General features: G+C 40.1%; 1 protein-coding gene across 2 annotated transcripts in view; it reads left to right on the forward strand.

Moving 5' to 3' along the window:
* The window catches only part of ITGA6 (integrin subunit alpha 6), a 76347-nt gene that overhangs the window by 38724 nt on the left and 17593 nt on the right, over positions 1-20030 (forward strand). For both annotated transcript variants that reach the window (XM_072961163.1, XM_072961162.1), the window contains exons 5-17: positions 115-246; positions 3384-3594; positions 4255-4448; positions 4594-4682; positions 5388-5506; positions 12270-12368; positions 12620-12681; positions 17309-17469; positions 17645-17788; positions 19198-19313; positions 19416-19605; positions 19696-19779; positions 19876-19955. In XM_072961163.1, the coding sequence (XP_072817264.1) occupies positions 115-246; positions 3384-3594; positions 4255-4448; positions 4594-4682; positions 5388-5506; positions 12270-12368; positions 12620-12681; positions 17309-17469; positions 17645-17788; positions 19198-19313; positions 19416-19605; positions 19696-19779; positions 19876-19955 (1681 nt within the window). The remainder of the gene's footprint in view (positions 1-114; positions 247-3383; positions 3595-4254; positions 4449-4593; positions 4683-5387; positions 5507-12269; positions 12369-12619; positions 12682-17308; positions 17470-17644; positions 17789-19197; positions 19314-19415; positions 19606-19695; positions 19780-19875; positions 19956-20030) is intronic.

Consider the following 20030-nt stretch of genomic DNA (forward strand, 5'->3'; position numbering starts at 1 on the left):
TTCCGCTGAACTTTTCTTTCTGTGCTTAGTGGTAATGTGGGGAATATTTATCACGAACCATCTGTTTTATTTTGTTTCATTTTATTTTTTTTTCTTTACCATTTCACTCTTTAGGCATTGTTCGCGTAGAGCAAAAGAATAACACTTTTTTTGACATGAACATCTTTGAAGATGGGCCTTATGAAGTTGGTGGAGAGACTGACCATGATGAAAGTCTAGTTCCTGTTCCTGCTAACAGTTACTTAGGTAGGAATGAGAGTAGATGGCATGCCTACCTCTTCAGACACCTCTATGGGACGTTACTGTCACAGGACCCTGCACTTTTAGGCTGAGGACAGGCCAGGTGGCGCCAGGAGTCTGTGGCTGCATTTACTGGAATGTAAGCCTTAGAGATCCCGAGGTTCCTGACTGATGCTTGGGATCCTTCCCCTCTCACCTGAGCTCCTTCAGGGCAGGAGGAAACCTACCAGCTTCTGAAGTCTTATGTCCTCCCGTACGGAGGTCTGTTTCCTGAGCTAATATCGGCCTCTGTCACCTGGAAGGGGCTGTTCATGCAGCCATGGTAAAAGTGCATGGACATTATTAGCGGGGAGATGAGCTGCCTTCCCTCTCCCTCAGTGCGGCTTTCTAGAGATCCTCTTTAAGAGCTACATTTCTGAAGTTACTCTTGAGTGGCAGGTCAAGACCTCCAGGTCCTTCCCTTGTGATTGCCATACTCCAAGGCTTGGCCTTGCTTCTGGATGGGCCCTCTTGTCACAAGGCCCCTGGCGGGTGGCATGGGGCCTTTCCAGCCGAGCCTGAGCAGGACTGCTAAAGCAGCTTGGAGGACACCCAGATTGGGTCTAAGTGCCAATTCCTTAACTCCTAAGGCTTGTTTGCATTACTAATGGGTGTCCTAAATTATTCATGTGCATTATGGTAATTACACAAAGGCTTTTAAAAGCTTTAATTCTTGGTATGAGTTGACATAAAGAATAATTACTGTGCATTTCTTGGAAAAATATAAAAAATCTCCTAAACCTAAATAGTAACCTATTCTTTTAAAAAATAGAGACGTACCCATGTTCTAGGGATATTACTGGAACAACAAAAGGTTAAAAAAAGGAGGAAAATAGATGTAGATCTAAGAATAATTCTAAATAAGGTATTAGTAAACATATTCTTAAAAAATTATTCTAATTATATAGATAATGTATGAACAATACTGTTAATCTAAAAAAGAGAACTTTTCAGAAACTCTGCCCCTCCTCCCAAATTAAAAACTTGATGTGACGGCACAGAAGGGAGAAAAGAAAAGTTATGCTTATCACTTTATGTTAAGTGTCTACCATGTATTGCAAATAACGTACTATACTTAACTGCTTTATAGGTCTTATTTGATCCTCCCAACAATATCATGAAATAAGTATTATTTTGCTGATGAAAAAAAAAACTGTGATTTAGGGAGATTAATTTCCTAGTCCAAGATCACACAGTTAATAATCTGCCAGCCAGGGGAAGAAATTCTTGTGGATTTCTAGGGCAGAGTGGGAAGCAGCAGGGCGTGTGAATACTGTTAGTGATTTTGCAGGACAGGAAGGGGACACAGGGCTGAGTGGTTTGTAGTCTCAGTTATTAAATAGGGGTTTTCAAGGTAAAATATTTTTCAAAGTAAATATTCTCAACACACCATTATTTTATTTGAATGTATTTTAACAACCAGCTTCTCTTCAAATGCTTATTTAGAGATTCATTAATGATATTTCAATTTTAAAGGCTCTGGTCAAGAAACCAACACTTTGGTCTTTAAGGTAGATGTCTGTGGATTTTATAAACTTAGTTTCTATTGGAACATTTGAAAATATGAAACATTTTTTATTAGCCACATTTGCCATTTTAGGATGGATTTCCTTAAAAAGGGATGCCTGCCGGGGAGGGGGTGGTGGTCAGGTTTGTACTGTTAGGTTTTGGTTGTCCATGCTGTCTGTGCATCTGTCGTTTCAAAAAAAAAAAAAATCAGTGGGTTTTAGGAATAAAATGATCTGCTTGAGATTTTGGAAGCTGGCAAAGAGGGTGGCTTGCCAGATGCTGAGGTGGCCTCATCACCCAGCAAGAATGGCGGTAGCTATCGCACCTCTTACCAAGCATAATTGCTTTTTCTTCAATCTCTTCCATCCCGTGCATGTGTACAGGCCTGCTGTTTCTGACCAGCGTTTCCTACACAGATCCCGATCAGTTTGTTTATAAAACACAGCCTCCCCGGGAGCAGCCCGCCACATCCCCTGATGTGATGATGAATAGCTACCTAGGTTTGTGACCTCTGAGATGACAAATAAATTGTCTTGGTCATGGTCATTTAAGAATTTTTTTTTGATCCATGCAGAGCATAAATCTTTTTATTTTCTATTTCATTTCAAGTGAAGCACACGTAAAAAGCATGCCACGGTCGAGGCTCTGCCGCCAGATGGTTTTCAGAGCTGGAGTCCATCGGGTCGCCCTTTCCTAAACTTGTAGCTCATCATATTTTCCAACCCACTTCACAATTTGAGAACTGCAGCGGTAGTGGTGATGCTTTTCATAAATAAAACCCAGTAAAAAGGGTGAGCTTATAGTATGCTGCATCAGCCCCACCTTTTTGTAGGAAGATCTGATGAATTTGAATGGTTTTGATCTCAGTATTTGTGATCTGATGTTCTACCTGATACTTTGTAATGAGGTGCTCGAACATTTTTCTGCCCCCGGAACAAGTATGTAATTGATATAGATGACAGCTTGCTCACCTCTATTGTTTATGCTAGGTTCTCAAATACCCTAGCTCATCTATCATGGTTTTGTTTGCATGTTTGTGTCTGGGAACTAAGTTGACCCCAAATAATGAAATTCTGTCTCTGATATGTTAATGATGTTAGCATTTGTTCTTGCCTGACAACTAAGGAGCTTGATGAATATGGAAGTTACTAATCACTACATTATAGTAAAACCCTTTAATGTGCTGTTATGCTATGTCAGGTTTTATCTCTGTGTATATGATGTAACTTTTCCACAGTAATTCAGTGTCTAGCTTGATCTCCTTACCCAGCAGTTTGAGTATTAAAATGGGGTTCAAACTGATTCTTAAGATGCATGAATACTTCATGATTCAAGTTACACAAATGCTAAAAAGCATAGATGCTTTTCCTTAAAAGGCTTAATAACATTCCCATAGAAAGCAGTACGGTAACCTGCTACTTTGTACCTGTGTCAAAGCTCTTGACTCTGAGACTTACATATCTTGGGTGTGATAGCTGGTAGGAAGGGTCAGAAGAAGAGGAGTAGGAAACAAAAGGAGAAAGTAGTGATGGAGTGACCAGTTTAGAGACTGCCTTAAAAACAGAGTTGATGTGACCTGTGTTTTGTTTTTCTAGGCTTTTCTTTGGACTCAGGGAAAGGTATTATTTCCAAAGACGAGCTCACTTTTGTATCTGGTGCTCCTCGAGCCAACCACAGTGGAGCTGTGGTTTTGCTTAAGAGAGACCTGAAGTCTGCACATCTTCTCCCTGAGCACATATTTGATGGGGAAGGGCTGGCTTCTTCATTTGGCTACGATGTGGCGGTGGTGGACCTTAACAGAGATGGGTAAGAACCTCTTAGGTTATTTGAAATTTGCAAAGAATTCGTGGCTACTTTGGCTTCAACAGGTCTTGAGAAGAACCACCCTTTCAGGTTAGTTGATGGGAAGAGTAGTTTTGCTGCCAGATTTTGCCATCCTGTCACATCTTCACCACTTACATTCAGGCAGCAGATACTCATTACCCTCCCCAGGGTGTAGAATTACATTTTCAGTTATGTCTTAGGATCATGGGTCCATGAGAATTACAATTTGCAAAGAAATTAACTCAAAAAAATGTCCCCTGTATGGTTTTGTTCTGTGGTTTCTTAATTCTGGTTGAGCGTCCAGAATGCCCTGTTGAAAGTAGGGGTTGGTGACAGTCAATACAAAGGTCTCTGTGGCTGGTGGTGCCAGTTTGGGTCTGTGGTAGAGGGTGGAAGGTGGAGGGGAGTGGAGTCTTTACTGGGAGTCTCTCTTCACTATAGATGTAACTTGGGAACTGGCTTCAAGTTCTTATCCTTGATATTTTTGGGGGTGTTTATTATAATGAGGCTACCTTGGTCCAGATTTGAGGTCCTATTATTATCACAACTCTTTGTATCCTTAGTACCTGGGCTGGTGGGATTCTCCCTAAGCTCGCTAGTATTTTAGCTGATGGTTCACAGTTCCTCTCACTATGTTTTCAGGTGGCAAGATATAGTTATTGGAGCCCCACAGTATTTTGATAGAAGTGGAGAAGTTGGAGGTGCAGTGTACGTCTACATTAACCAGCAAGGCAGATGGAATAATGTCAAGCCAGTTCGTCTCAATGGAACCAAAGATTCTATGTTTGGTGTTGCAGTCAAAAATATTGGAGATATTAATCAAGATGGCTACCCAGGTAGACAATAGATTGGGAGATGGTCACAATTAATAGATAATTTGATTGTGTAAGATAGGGAGTACTTAATGGCATCTTACTTTAAAACATTGTATTGGAATGCTTTTAAAATGTAATGTTTGTTAAACTGTGCTACTGTCAACAGATATTGCGGTTGGAGCACCCTATGATGGTAAGGGGAAGGTTTTTATCTATCATGGATCTGCGAACGGAATAAATACCAAACCGACACAGGTAACTGGATAACCTAGATTTCTACAATAAAGGTCTCAGCATTTTGCTTTCGAACGGAGTGTTTAGGTTGATGTGAATTTTCACACTAATCATGTTTTATTTGCAAGTCTACAATAGTATGAACTTTGTTTTTATAAAAAATATATCATTAGAAGGTAGTTTGGAAAGATATGAATGCAATGACCTGCTTGTTTTCATTGTAAAGTTTCTTTGGTAAATTAGAAATCAAAGTAAGCCAAAGAAAAAGAACGTTCTATCCTGACAGCATAAATAGATGGAAATGAAATACGTTTCCTTTAGTAGCGTACTAAATAGAGATGAAACTGGATGAACATTAAGAGATGATTGTAATTATATGGAGAATTTAGACACCAAAAACTAAAAACTGTTTTAGAGAAAAGTAAGTAAGACATTTGGAGGGCAGGTAGAAAGGTTTGGTTTGAAATACCCTGATTAACTTAATATAGTACACAAGCTCATCAGAAATTGGCTCTTTTGTTCTTTGAGATACAATATACATCAGGTGACTTTTATAAAATAGTGTTTGAGTCATGTGTATATTTATTTTTAATTTATTTATAATTTAATATAATTTATAAGTAAACTTAAATTTCAGTTAAAAGAGACTTATGTATCTTTTTCAAAGCATGGATAAGAGGCTCATTCTGGGGCCCAGTGTCCATTCTGATGCCCTGTTCCTTTCAGATTCTTGAGGGTAAATCACCTTTTTTTGGATATTCAATTGCTGGAAACATGGACCTTGACAGAAATTCCTACCCCGATGTTGCTGTTGGTTCCCTCTCAGATTCAGTGGCTATTTTCAGGTGTGTTATCTCTGACTTCAGTTAAGCATATTCAATAATCAGCTTACACTAGAATTTTTTTTACCTTTGAGTTGAAATTTGTAACAACTATACTTCAAAGGCAAAGGTTTGTATGAATTTTGAATATTTTTTTCTTTTGAGAGTTGTATACCAATAGAATAAAAACCTATTTTGTAAAACCTTGCTATAATTTTGAACTAATTTTTAAAAAAGGTCAGACTTGTTGAACATCTTTACTTGTGAATATATTTCAAAACTCCTTTTCATAAAAATTGAAACACATAGAAAATTTGAGAGTATAAAGAATACAAAGAAGGAAATAAAAATCTGTATTTCACTATCCGTTACTGAACTCCAGAATTTTGGCTTACACTCTTCTAGTTTTTAATTTTCTGTGAATATACATGTGCGTTTAACGAAGTTGAGACTGTCAGGTACATAATGTGTACCTGCATTTGTCAGTTTGTAATGTATAGTGGACTTTTTCCATGAGTGATTTTATAATGTAACTTGTCCCCTGTGTTGAGCACTTTTCTGAAATGAAGTTGAGGACTGTCTGAGACATCACATGGCTGGATCATAGTTTATTTAACAACTGCCATACTGTCATTGGACGTTTATATTGCTTTCCAGGTTTGGTTGTTTGCTCCCATGATACACAAAGCTGTAGTAAGCATCCTTACTTTTGTTCATGTCCTGGATTATTTCTTTTTTTTTCTTTAACATTTTTTATTGACTTATAATCATTTTACAATGTTGTGTCAAATTCCATTGTAGAGCACAATTTTTCAGTTATACATGAACGTATATATATTCATTGTCACATTTTTTTCTCTGTGAGCTACCGTAAGATCTTGTATATATTTCCCTGTGCTATACAGGATAATTTTGTTTATCTATTCTGCAGTTTAAAATCCCAGTCTATCTCTTCCCACCCCCCGCCCCCTTGGCAACCACAAGTTTGCATTCTATGTCTGTGAGTCTACTTCTGTTTTGTATTTATGCTTTGGGTTTTTTTTTGTTTGTTTGTTTTTTTGGATTCCACATATGAGCGATCTCATATGGTATTTTTCTTTCTCTTTCTGGCTTACTTCACTTAGAATGACATTCTCCAGGAGCATCCATGTTGCTGCAAATGGCCTTATGTTGTCGGTTTTTATGGCTGAGTAGTATTCCATTGTATAAATATACCACATCTTCTTTATGCAGTCATCCGTTGATGGATATTTAGGCTGTTTCCATGTCTTGGCTATTGTAAATAATGCTGCTATGAACATTGGGGTGCAGGTGTCATCCTGAAGTAGGGTTCCTTCTGGATATATGCCCAGGAGTGGGATTCCTGGGTCATATGGTAAGTCTAGTCCTAGTCTTTTGAGGAATCTCCATACTGTTTTCCACAGTGGCTGCACCAAACTGCATTCCCACCAGCAGTGAAGGAGGGTTCCCTTTTCTCCACAGCCTCTCCAGCATTTATCATTTGTGGACTTTTGAAAAATGGCCATTCTGACTGGTGTGAGGTGATACCTCATTGTAGTTTTGATTTGCATTTCTCTGATAATTAGTGATATTGAGCATTTTTTCATGTGCCTGTTGATCATTTGTATGTCTTCCTTGGAGAATTGCTTGTTTAGGTCTTCTGCCCATTTTCAGATTGGGTTGTTTATTTTTTTCTTATTGAGTCATATGAGCTCCTTATATATTCTGGAGATCAAGCCTTTGTTGGTTTCATCTGCAAAAATTTTTTCCCATTCCGTAGGTTGTCTTTTTATTTTACTTATTGTTTCCTTTGCTGTGCAGAAGCTTGTAAGTTTCATTAGGTCCCATTTGTTTAGTCTTGCTTTTATTTCTTCTAGGAGAAAATTTTTGAGATGTATGTCAGATAATGTTTTGCCTATATTTTCCTCTAGGAGGTTTATTATATCTTGTCTTATGCTTAAGTCTTTGATCCATTTTGAGTTTATTTTTGTGTATGGTATAAGGGAGTGTTCTAGCTTCATTGTTTTACATGCTGCTGTCAAGTTTTCCCAACACCATTTGCTGAAGAGACTGTCTTTATTCCATTGTATATTCTTGCCTCCTTTGTCAAAGATGAGTTGACCAAAAGTTTGTGGATTCATTTCTGGGCTCTCTGTTCTGTTCCATTGGTCTATATGTCTGTTTTTGTACCAACACCATGCTGTCTTGATGACTGTAGCTCTATAGTATTGTCTGAAGTCTGGGAGAGTTATTCCTCCAGCCTCTTTCTTTCTCTTCAGTAATGCTTTGGCAATTCTAGGTCTTTGACTGGATTATTTCCTTATGATAAATTCCTAAAAATGGGTTGCTAAGTTGAAGGGCATGTGTGTCTCAAGATTTGTGATGCAGATTCACCAGAAGGACCTCCAGAAAGGCTGTGGTGATTTGCCTTCAGCTTTGCCTTCATCCCTTATCCAAGTGATTCTATCACTGCTGGAAATCAGCAGTAAAATTTAAAAATTTTTTAATTTAAAAAGTAGCACATTCTTGTAAAAAAGTTAATGTAGAAATGTAGTTAGTGCAAGTTCCCCAGTATTCTTTTCTTCCAAGAGAAAACTTTTAATAGTTTTGAGTATCTCTCCACTTCTAGGGCATCATCAAAAGGTTCTCTATTCTGGTTTTTAAAAATTATAATCTCTTTCAGTTCTCTCTCCTTACTCTCTTTATCAGCTTAATATTATTCCATAATATGCATTTAATGAATCTTCAGTTGATGGAATTTTCAGATGGTCTCTGACTTTTAGCTGTTATAAACAGTGTGCTATTGTATATATCTCTATGTAATGGATTTTTGCTTTTGCTTTTAAGAAAAATTCCTTGAAATAGAATTACTGGGATAAGGGTTAGCACATTTTTTTTCTTAGTGCGTATACCCACATAAAAGTTGTAATTTATGCTCACAGCAAAAACCTACCAGAGAGCCGGCTCATTTTTTTCACATTCTTACCAACATTGAACATGATGAATCTGTTTATTAAACAAATTTTTGCCAGTGTGACATGCGATCTCATCTTTTGATTGAATTTGCATTTCTTTGATCATTAGTAAGAATGAACCATTTGGTGGTTTTGGTTTTTTTTTTTTCAGGCTATTTGGCTTTATAGTCATTCTTATCTCAAAAAATCTCTTTAAAGAAATCAGCAATGATGTACAGTGAAACCCTAAGTGAAAAAGCTGTGGGAAACAAAAGCGTGCCATATGTTGGTGCCATCATGGCCCTGTATTGTTCCAGGAGGCTGGAGTGTAGATATAGCCTCTATGTGTGAAATAGCATCATAAGTAAAACCCCTGGGGATAGAAAATGACACCAGGACACTTCTGAAGAGAATTTTATTTAAAAAAACCAAAAATACTGTATGTATATAGAATATTGTAGGCAAATGGTTTTCTGATTAAATGGCAAGATCTATGAAAGCCGTTTTATGTGAAAACTAAGAACCGTAAGAGAAGTTAACAGATTTCAAAAGTGAGAGACGTGAAAACAAGTGGAGAAGACTGTATCTGGGATATTAGTGAGACCAAAGGAGGAAGTAAAAAAAAAAAAAGTTAACTAAATGAACCTGTGTTACTGCCTTTATATGCCTGCTTCTCTCTGTTCATATAGGTGTCAGGTATTAACTTTAAAATAGTCAGCGTTTTTAAAAGGTGGAAGAGTATAGTATAACAACTATTTTGGCAAAGCTTCCATCAAAAGCAATGTGAATGTCTGGTTTTAGTGTGAGGTATAGACCTCATGTATCAAGAAGACTGGAATTCCTGTAGCAAAGTTTGGTCACCTAGTCTTTCCCAGCAGATAACCTATCTTTAGTCAGTTGAATGTTTGCCTCTGTATAGAGCTGATATTTTAATATCCTTAATTTCCTGTCCTCATAAGTAGGCTGACTATGAACCCATAATCTTGTTCCTTGTTTCCTCAGATAGTATGAAAGTAAATTTCAAAAGCCTTTGATAATAAGGAGAGAGCCAACACCCTTATTTTATAAACAAGGAAAGCAGGGGGAGGGTACAGCTCAGTGGTAGAGCGCATGCTTAGCATGCACGAGGTCCTGGTCTCAATCCCCAGAACCTCCTCTGAAAAATGAATCGGTAGACCTACTTACTCGACCCCACCCCCCATCCCCACCATAAAAGGAAAGCAGAGGCCCAGGGCTTGCTTGAGCTTTTAAGGGTGTATCCAGTGAGAGCAGTCTAAGTCTTCCCAACTTCAGTCCTGGGTATTTCTCCCCTCTAAATCATAGTAGTACTTCAGGGTAGTTAATAAGTAGATGCCAAATTAAACATCAGACAGCTGAGCCAATATGATTTGCTTTATGTATTAAAAGTCATTTTTTGTGACTCATATCATGTGCACTCAAAATAGTGTGTTTTGTGTTTAAAAGCAGATATAAAAAAAGGATTTAGGTAGAAGTGTATGTTAAAATAGTTTCTTTTGAAATTTGTGTTACATTAAAGCCACACCTATGGGATTGCTCTCATCTTTAGGACTGTTACTACAGGCACACCTCATTTATTGCTGCACTTGTGTTATATTGTGCTTTGTGGATACTGCATTTTTTTTTTTTAACAAGTTGATGGTTTGTGGCAAGGTGCCATTTTCCCAACAGCATTTACTCACTTCATGTCTCTGTGTCACATTTTGGTAATCCTTGCAGCATTTTAAACTTTTTTCATTATTATTATATTTATTACGGTGATTTTGGATGTTACTGCTACAACTTGCTAAAGGCCCAGATGCTGGTTAGCATTTTTTTAGTAATAAAGTATTTTTTAATTAAGGCATGTACATTGGGTTTTTTAGACATACTGCTATTGCACACTTAATAGACCACAGTGTAGTGTAAACATAACCTTATATACACTGGGAAACCAAAAAGTTCAAGTGATTCGCTTTATCATGATCTGCACTATATTGCAGTGGTCTGGGACCAAACCCGCAGTACCTCCCAAGTGTGCCTGTGGTTTGTATCTTAGAAATTAGCAGCTGTCTAAATGTAAAATAACAATAGAAGGGTAAACAATTAAGATAAAGGGAAATGAAGAAACAGAATGTGGGCAGCATTTGCCCTTTTATTGGCTCCTGCCTTCTTTATGCACTCTCTCTAGCCCACTAGTAGATTGATTCCAGAAACTCAGACTAGCTGTTTGGAATTTGGAATGCATTTTCCTATCGAAACACTTTTCTCCAGGATGGCCAGGTTTACAACAAGCCCACTGAAGTTAGTGTGACTGAATCTCTATAGTAATGAAACCATAGAACCTGGTCTGAGTTCTGCCTGGGGAGCAACAGAGGAGGGAGGCGCGGTGGAATCTCCCCACCCAACTTGCACCCCCAACAACCATACGCTTGGGTTTCTTGTGCCTGAGGCCGATGTCGAGCCTGTGGTGACCCTTTGGCTGTGGGGAGTAGGGGAAAATATTTAAGGGAGAAAGGTGATGTTTTTACCTGGTGAGATGGTCTCAAAGTGTGGATTTAGTTTCTTCCATGTTTGTGAGGCTTTGCTTAGAGAGATGTTGTGGGGGTAAAAAAGTTGTAGTCAGTCCCCGCAGCAGGACAAGACTTCAGGTTGGGGATGGGCTACTCCGAGGGAGAAGGGCAGATGTTTGTAAGATGGGGACCTATAAGTTCAGGATTTGTCTGGATTTCTAAAATTCATGTGTATGTAGAAATCCTGACAGTGAGCATCCCAGGTGTAACTTTTTTGGAGGGTTTTTAGCAAGATTACTCAATTCAAAGTACATTTTTTTTAAGATCAACGTAAATATATTATAATTTATTACCTAATTATTTACCTAATAGGGCAACAAAATACAGATTGTTTTAAAATCTATATTTTGCTAATTCTAAAATCATTTAAGATTTCTTTTTAAAAATGCATATATTCTTTGACTTGGAAATTCTGTTTAGGAATTTATGCTACAGGAAATGGGTGTATGTACATGGATGCATAGTTGTGCATACAAGGATGTTTGTGAGAGCAGAAGGCCTAAAAAAAATCAGTGTTTACTGATTAGGGACTGGTTAAATACACGATGTTACACTGGCATACGCAACACCACCAACTGAAAAGCAACCAGATGTGACATGTGAAGTAGTAATGAATGAGGAATGTTCTGCAACATATGCAGAACAATAAGCATGAAAAACTCCCACTTAAAAAAATTTGATACATGTTCTTGTATTTAATTTTACAAAATATTTTTTTAACAGAAACAGACTGATAATGTCTGGAAGGACTTTCAAGGCTTCTTGGGGGTTTGCCTGGGGTGAGAGATGTATTTGCCTGAAAACTCTTGAAACTTTTACATATTGCCCATTTTATTTTTAAAGTTTAAAAACTTAAAATTATAAAACATTTTATAATTTTAAAGAAATGTTATATTTAAAATTTTTATGAATACTGTTTAATCAGGTTTTAACCTGTGTCTGTTAAGTTATCTTCTTTATCAATTGGGGGGGTGGAATCACATGTGGAGACTTTTTTTGCTGTGGATTTAAAAAAAATTTGTTTTGAATTATTTTATTTTTGGGCGGGGGTTAGGTTTATTTATTTATTTATTTTAATGGAGGTGCTGGGGGTTGAACCCAGGGCGGCGTACATGCTAAGCACACCCTCGCACCACTGAGCTAGACCCTACCTCCCGCTGTGGTCATTAAGATGCCGCAGGGGAGGATGCCATCTCATTTATGAGCTCATCTTACGTTCCTGTAGCCAAAAGCTGAGCTTGTTTTCTACTCCATTGTCTTCAGATCCAGGCCTGTGATTAATATTCAGCAAACCATCACAGTAACACCGAACAGAATTGATCTCCGTCAGAAAACGTTCTGCGGGGCGCCTAGCGGGATATGGTGAGCGTTTGCGCTGCGTCCCCGTAATCCCCCCGCAGTTTCACGCCTCTACTTTGTGGCGACCCTGATGCCCTGAGACCCAGGGACGATTGAGAGAAATGGGCAAAGGGAAGGGGAATCTGTCAAGTCAATATATAACGTTTTACTCATCATTAGTCCTTGGGGGGATTTGAGAGTTGGGGAACACGTTGGGATTTTTTTTCTGGGATAGTAATGCATCTTTTAAGAAATATGTGTTTGATTTTACACAGCCTCAAGGTTAAGGCCTGTTTTGAATATACTGCCAAACCCACTGGTTACAATCCTTCAATAAGTAAGTATCTAGTACTTTAAAAATTCTGTCTTTTCTATCTGCCAGGTTGGAAGTTCTGCATACGTAATAGGAAAATAAAACTGTAATGGCCAAAATGGGTTCGTAAATTCTTATTTAAAGAATTAAGTCGATCTGTTATCTTCTCTTTAATCGGGAGGGTGAAGCACAGGAAGGGAGAAATTCTGCATTTGGTCCCCATTTGAATTTTCCAGAGCAGATGCTTTAGGACAGAATGCCTTGGAAAGTACTCATTTGCTCCCACAACCGTTTCCTCCATTTCTGTCTTTAAAAAGCAGTGTGGAAAATTGGTTTTGTGGTTGTGATGTGGTGGACTGCGTTGGAATAATTGCCAGTTGATAGTCTCTCTGCTGCCCTGTCCCCGCCCGGAGGCCCCCCGGGGCTAGAACGCCCAAGCCCCCAAGCTGTGGCCCCAAGGGCAGGCGCTGGGGGGATTTGAAGGCTGGCCTTGAGAACTTAGAGACTTGGGCTCTGCTCCCGGTTCCAAATGGTGACCTTCCCACAAAGCAAGTCCCTTAACGTTTGAGTTTTTATTTTCCTATCAGTTAAAAAAAGTGCCTCTGATAGGAATTAATACATAGGATTGTGGTGGAGATCAGATGAGATAAGGGGGTGAAAGCAGGCTGTCATATATAAGATCTTATTCTGTTTCCTTTTGTTATGTTAGTCATATGGACCCTGTTCCTGGCTGGGCTGAGGCTCTCTGCTTGGCAGGGGAGATTCTTTTTCCTTCTGGATTCCTTCCTAGAAGTAGTGAGGCTGAAGCTGAGATCAAAGCAGCACAGGCTTTATTCAAGGACTGAAGAAGAATGGAGGAGTGGGAACTCAGTTCACAGAGTCACTTCTCTTCGCGCCCATATGGGGAGAGGGACTCAATGTGACTTAATTTTGCAGAGTAAAGACAAAGGGTAGAGGAGCCAGGCTAATGGGGAGGCATATGCATTAGTCTGCCCAGGAAGTGGCAGGGCTTTCTGGGGGAGTGGGTGCCACCCTCTTTTTATCCTTCTTTTGGTCCGTAATGTCCAGTCAAGGCAGCTGGTAGGTGTGTCATTTAATATGTTATGTAGTAAAATCAGCAGATGATGAGACTCAGGGTCTAATGGAGGTCAGATTGATTGTCATCTTGGTCCCAGCTGGTTCCATCTGGTTTTTTGGTTTGTGGCATCCTTTCTCATCTCTGGACCCTTTAACTTTAAAGGTTGATGTCAACTCCTGCTAGAAGTGATTGTTGAAGGGTTTTGAGCAAAGACCTGGTGCAGTTCTGGCAACACTTTCTTCATAATCCAAACAGGAGTTTTGTCACAAGTTTTGACAAATGTTTAACAATTCTCTAACAATAGTGATGATCACCAGGGCCTTCTCGGGTTTGTCTTAGGAGCAGCCGTACCTCCTCAAGAGTAAGCCATCTGCTCCAGCTCCAGAGTGAAGGTGGGGGCCTGGGAATTTAAAGGAGGAAGTACAGAGAGTGAGGGTGATTTCCTTCTGGGCCTGCCGTGGTGCCACAGCTTGTATTCTGGTGTAGCTGTGCTGCCAAGGCTTTCTGGAAGGATGAGGTGGCTCTGTCCTCATGGTTTTCAGTTTTTACTCCACCTTGAGGAGCAATGAGTTCTCTTAGGGTTTCTCCATGTTTTCTACAGTATGACTGTTCTCTGTATTAAAAGGTGTCCCTTTTAATATTCCCAAAATTTGACAAATAAGTCTGTCTTCACCCAATCCACGTTGTCATAGGCCCACTTGGCCTTCATCTTCCCACATTTTAAGCTGTCCTCGGGCAGTTCCTCCATCTCAATCATTTTAGGCCCCTCTTCTGCTGTACTGTCTCCCCGTGGGATCTCTGGACCTTGTGTGTGGCGGGTGTGGTGTGCCTTTAGTAGGACTTTATTCATGGACTGTGTTCACTTTGCCTGTTATGTAGCTTCTATTTTATTGAGTATAGAGAATACTTCTTTGTGTGGCTTTTAATGACAAAACATATTTTATGATTTCTCACAATCTGTCATCCTCTCAATATTGTTCTTGTCATCTCTACCCAAATGCAATACTCTACACTTGCCAGCTTGGATGACGGGCCTTTTACCATTGCATTTGGAAGTAGCCCAGAGAGACCAGGAGAAACAGTGATTCTTTGACCAGACAAAGAGAGGAAATGGAGACACATTTTTAGTCTATTAGTCATTTTCTCAAACCACTCTCAGTTTGCCTGTAGAAATGAAATCTCATCAGAATACTCTTGGTCTTCCCCCAGATCAATCATTTATAGAAAATAAATTACAGATGTTCTGCTAGCTTTAATGCTGCATTTGACACCATGTGGGTTAATATTAATATTTTGTATTCTATAACGACTCCATTAACCAAGTGTTCATGGGTGGCCGATTATAGATAGAACTTTTTTCTCTGAAGGCATTGAGAGAAAACCTGTTTTCATCACCTGTGCTTCCATGGCATTGGGAAACTCTAAATCAGACTAAGTGGAGCTTGCACAAAGCTGCAGAAGTTAATACATCTAAAATCTGTCCCCCGTGTCAGAGTGAGAGCTTATTGTTTGACTAGGCTGTTTTAACTCAGCAGTCCTCAGATATGGTGCTCAATATGTACAGATATTTATAATTGAGCCTTAATGAGTATTCTAGTTGGCTTGCCCCTCAAAAGGTCAGCAGAGGCGGCCAGCAAGGATTTTAAGATGATGTGAACTGTCTGGAGGGTTAGGAAAGGTTGGAGTCGGTCTGGTAGATAAACGGTTTTAATGCACCCACACCCTCCCCAGCTCTTGCCGTGAGGGGCACTCAGCATGTGAGCCTTCGTCTGGTTCATTGTGAAGGTAGCAGGTCACTGATAAATGGCTGATGTCAAGGCTTACAGGGGCCTAAGATGGAGGCACTTTTCATTTGGCAGCTGTGACATTTAAGAATTCTTCAGATGGACACAGAAATTACCATTGAAACTGTTGTTTCTGAATTTTGGTCTTATGCATTGGAACAGCTATTGTTTCAACATAAGAGTGACATCACTGTGTGTACGTGTGTGTGCCGATGTGCACTGGGTATATGTTGACGTGTGTGCCTGTCGATCTAGTCTACAGATCGTATTTGTGTCTGGTGTTGTGCTGTCCCTGGGGAGTGCAGTGGTGAACAGATTGGGGTGGTCCCTTTGCCTGGGGAAGATGATCAGGCAATTACAGTACAGTGGGCCAAGTGTAGTGATTAGAGAAATAGAAGTGTCTGACCCCCCAGGATGGGCCAGGAGAGGCTTCCTGGAGGCAGTGAGGTCCACGCTGAGATCTGAAGGTGGAGTATTATATCCAGGCAGTGAGGGAGAGGCAAAAAGGAGGGGGTCCAGCTGGCAGAGGAGAGAATGACTTCTGCAGAGGCTGAGAGGAAGTAGGAACCCACACATCTGAGAGGCTTTTTATAAAGCAGTCGTCTTTTGTGTTTGTGACAGAGGCTTAGGAGCTGGCCCTGCCTCTGTCTCTTACTGTGCGACCCTGGGCCAGTCGCCTAGTTCTGTGTACTTCTGTGTCTTCACCTGCAAGAAGAGGATATTAAAACAGATGCTCTCAAAAAGATCTCTTCCAAACTTTAACATGAGCATGAGAATGTGGGTTATGTGTTTTCTCCATTTCCTGGACCAGATTTCTTTTCCTTGAGGCCGCCTTCTCTGGCCCTGTACACACTTCGGTTTGCTTCGCCTTCTGATGGTTAATGATTAATGATAAATAAATGTAAGTAGTTCAAGTATTGGCCCCTAAAGAAACAAAGCTGCTACGTTTAACAAACTGGCAAAGAGTGTGTCCTGATCATCTGAATCCTAGCTTGTCTATGAGCTCCCTGAGTGTGGGGAATGGAGCCTAGGGTGTGCCTTCTGGGGTTTGGAAGTGGAAACCTTGGTTGTGGGAGTTTTATTAGCTGACAGATGTGCCCTCTAGCCACTGAGAGGGGTTCTTTTACCCCTCAGTTCTTTTTCTTTTATAAGCAAAAAGTCTCATCCTATTGTCAAAAGTTGTCTCCATCTTTAATGTATGTATTATTCCTGCTTTTTAGACAGCTATCCTTTTTCCCAGCTTCTTAAACTTGGATGTATGTTAAGAACCACCTGTTGATCTTTTTTAAATGCAGATTCTGGTTAAGTGGGTCTGGCTGGGGCTCAAGGCGCTGCATTCCTGACGTAGCTCAGGAGAAACTGCTGCTGCTGATCTGGAGACGAGTTTTGAATTTAAGTGTCAGACTGGAAGAGGGGGTGGGTTTAGGCCCCTAGGGTGTGTTGGGTGCCCTCCGTAGCGGTAGTACTCAGAGTTCTTGGAATGCAGCCAGAAACGGAGTTCTTAGATTCTGCTCTGAGGTTTTGACTTATTCTCGAGCTCCCCCAGGTGGCCCAATGGACATATAACTTTCAAACATGGTGAACAGCCATGGGCAGGAGAGGACAGCTTGATCTGAAACATCAGGCAGTCAGGATGTACATTACCAGGAAATACGGCAGAGAGACGATGGCAACGGGAGAGAGCATTCTACAAGGAATTAAACTATTTTTAAAAAGAGCTCAATGTACTTATTGCTGTGCTGTGCATGAATGCACTTTAAGGTCGTATAACGCTGTTGACTTTGTCTAGCCATTGTGGGCACACTGGAGGCTGAGAAAGAAAGAAGAAAATCTGGGCTGTCATCAAGAGTTCAGTTTCGAAACCAAGGTTCTGAGCCGAAGTATACTCAAGAGCTCACTCTGAACAGGCAGAAGCAGAAGGCATGCGTGGAGGAAACCCTCTGGCTCCAGGTGAGGACGTCAGACGGTCAGATCTGTTTTTTAAAGGGGACAGAGTGGGGTCTTGGTGACATATGTAGATCTGACATTATGCTAGCAACCCGTTATCTGCTACAAAATAAAGCACTGTTTTGCAGTTCCCCAGTAGCGTTTACACCGCCCTTAACTCTCTCTGCATACTTTTCAGGAAAATATCAGAGATAAGCTGCGTCCCATTCCCGTAACAGCTTCAGTAGAGATCCAAGAGCCAAGCACTCGGAGGAGAGTGAACTCCCTTCCCGAAGTTCTTCCAATTCTGAATTCAAACGAACCCAAGTCAGTTCATACAGATGTAAGTCTTTCTAACTTCCATTTCGCCAAAGTTTTTGCCATATTATTATGCTAAATCAAACGTCTCTGAAGGCAATAGAACGAGTGATTTGCTTTTGTATTAAATTCTTTTGTATTAAATAAGCTTTTTAATGTATGCAGAGTTTGAGAAAATGTGTTTCCCAAATTAGCAATGAATACAGAAACATACAGAATACAATTTGGAGCCAGAGAGTATTTTTCTTAATTTTGGGCCACTGCAGCTTCCTGAGACTATAATTGATAGAATTTATTATTCTCTCATTAGGTTTCTCCTATAGCTGTATGTAGAAAGAAAGATACATTGTATTTTACCATTGAGAACATTAAAATGTGGAAAACAAACTGTTAGTCTGAATATTAAAATCAAGCAGTATCAAAATTCAGCAAAGCAAAAATGTATTAGTGGTGAAATAGTCATTGGGTGCCTAATGTAGCCTGTGTAATCCTTGGAAGCAAAATTTATATTAATAGCTTGCGGTATACCTCCTGTGAGATGGAGTCTGTTTGCTCAGGTTTAGGATGGCAGAGATGCAAGATGAGGCTGGAGGACCGTGACATCTTGATTTGGCATTCATGTCCTTGTTGTCAAAATCCAGCTGGTACTGGAGTGTCCACTCTGAGGCTCTTGGTTCTGGTGGCCCACTGACAAAGCTCTTCACGAGTAAGTCAGGCTTAGGGGCTAATGCCTGAATCTGCACATTGTGATCTGTATTGTCTCCAAGCCTTAGTTCCTTGTACCTTGTATAATTTTTAATATGCTTTTGATGTCATTGATTATCACATTAATATTTCTAGTGTATATTCCAAACTATGTAGTCACGTTAAACATAACAAGCAAGGAGACCATTTTCCAAATTATTTATCACTGTGATTATCAAGCACCCCTCAGCACTGTGCGAGATACTCTACCGTTTGCTTTCCTGACCTTAACCTCTGTTTTCCAATCTGCGCATTGGGGCTCTTAATAGTGTCTCCCTCGTAGGTCCATTGTGAGGATTCCGTGAGTTAAAATGCATAATCATGCGTTTGGTAGCACTGTCATCATTACTGGCAATTCTTTCAGCAACCCTACAAAGTAGGGTGGAGGTCCCCCCAGCTCACCTGTGATGAAGCCTAGACTCTGAAGGGTTCGGTGACCTGCCCGAAGCCACACAGCCGAGGGAGCAACAGAGGCAGGCTTATTCTTTCCTTGCCCCGCGGTATCTCAGTGCCCTGATCAAAGTGCTCTGGAGACAGTTTTGTTAAAGGGTGTTCGATGCATGGCAGAGTATATTTGTAGCTTGAATTCTGTATGAATTGTCACACAGGGAAGTGGGCTATGATAGGGAAACAGTCACCTAGTTGAGAGTCCTAAATGACATAAATGACAACGATTTTGTTTTCCTCCAGGTGCACTTCTTAAAAGAGGGATGCGGAGAGGACAACATATGTAACAGCAACCTTAAGCTAGAATATAAATTTTGTACCCGAGAAGGAAATCAAGACAAATTTTCTTATTTACCAATGTAAGAATCACTCTGTAGTAATAGTAAAAATGACTCTGGCTTTGCAGTGACTTTGTTAAGAAAGGGTTACTGAGAACTTTGTCATTTTCTGTTTTTTAACAGTCAAAAAGGTATCCCAGAGCTAGTTCTAAAAGACCAGAAGGACATTGCTTTAGAAATCACGGTGACGAATAGCCCTTCCAACCCGAGGGATCCCACCAGAGATGGAGATGACGCTCATGAAGCTAAACTCATCGCAACTTTCCCCGACACCCTGACTTACTCAGCATACAGAGAACTGCGGGCTTTCCCGGCAAGTATCGTTAGGACCAGGTTGGAGAAAAAACTAACACCATGTGGCAAGTGAATGTATTGTGCGATCTGGTGTGTTTTTCTGTTACAGGAGAAACAGTTGAGTTGTGTTGCCAACCAGAACGGCTCACAAGCAGACTGCGAGCTCGGGAATCCTTTTAAAAGAAATTCCAGTGTAGGTGATGCCTTCACATACTATATTTCAATGTTTTAAGTACCATTACAGCGTTGATATGCTCAGTCTGTGTTAACAGCTATTTCTGGTTTTTAGGTTACTTTTTATTTGATTCTAAGTACAACTGAGGTCACCTTTGACACCACAGATCTGGATATTAATCTGAAGTTGGAAACGTAAGAGTTCCTTCAACCTTCCGTTCAGAATTATTTCGGGAAAACACAGCCAGTCAATGAATTGGCCTTTATCTA

Source organism: Vicugna pacos, chromosome 5, assembly GCF_048564905.1.
Source record: "Vicugna pacos chromosome 5, VicPac4, whole genome shotgun sequence".
NCBI lineage: Eukaryota > Metazoa > Chordata > Mammalia > Artiodactyla > Camelidae > Vicugna > Vicugna pacos.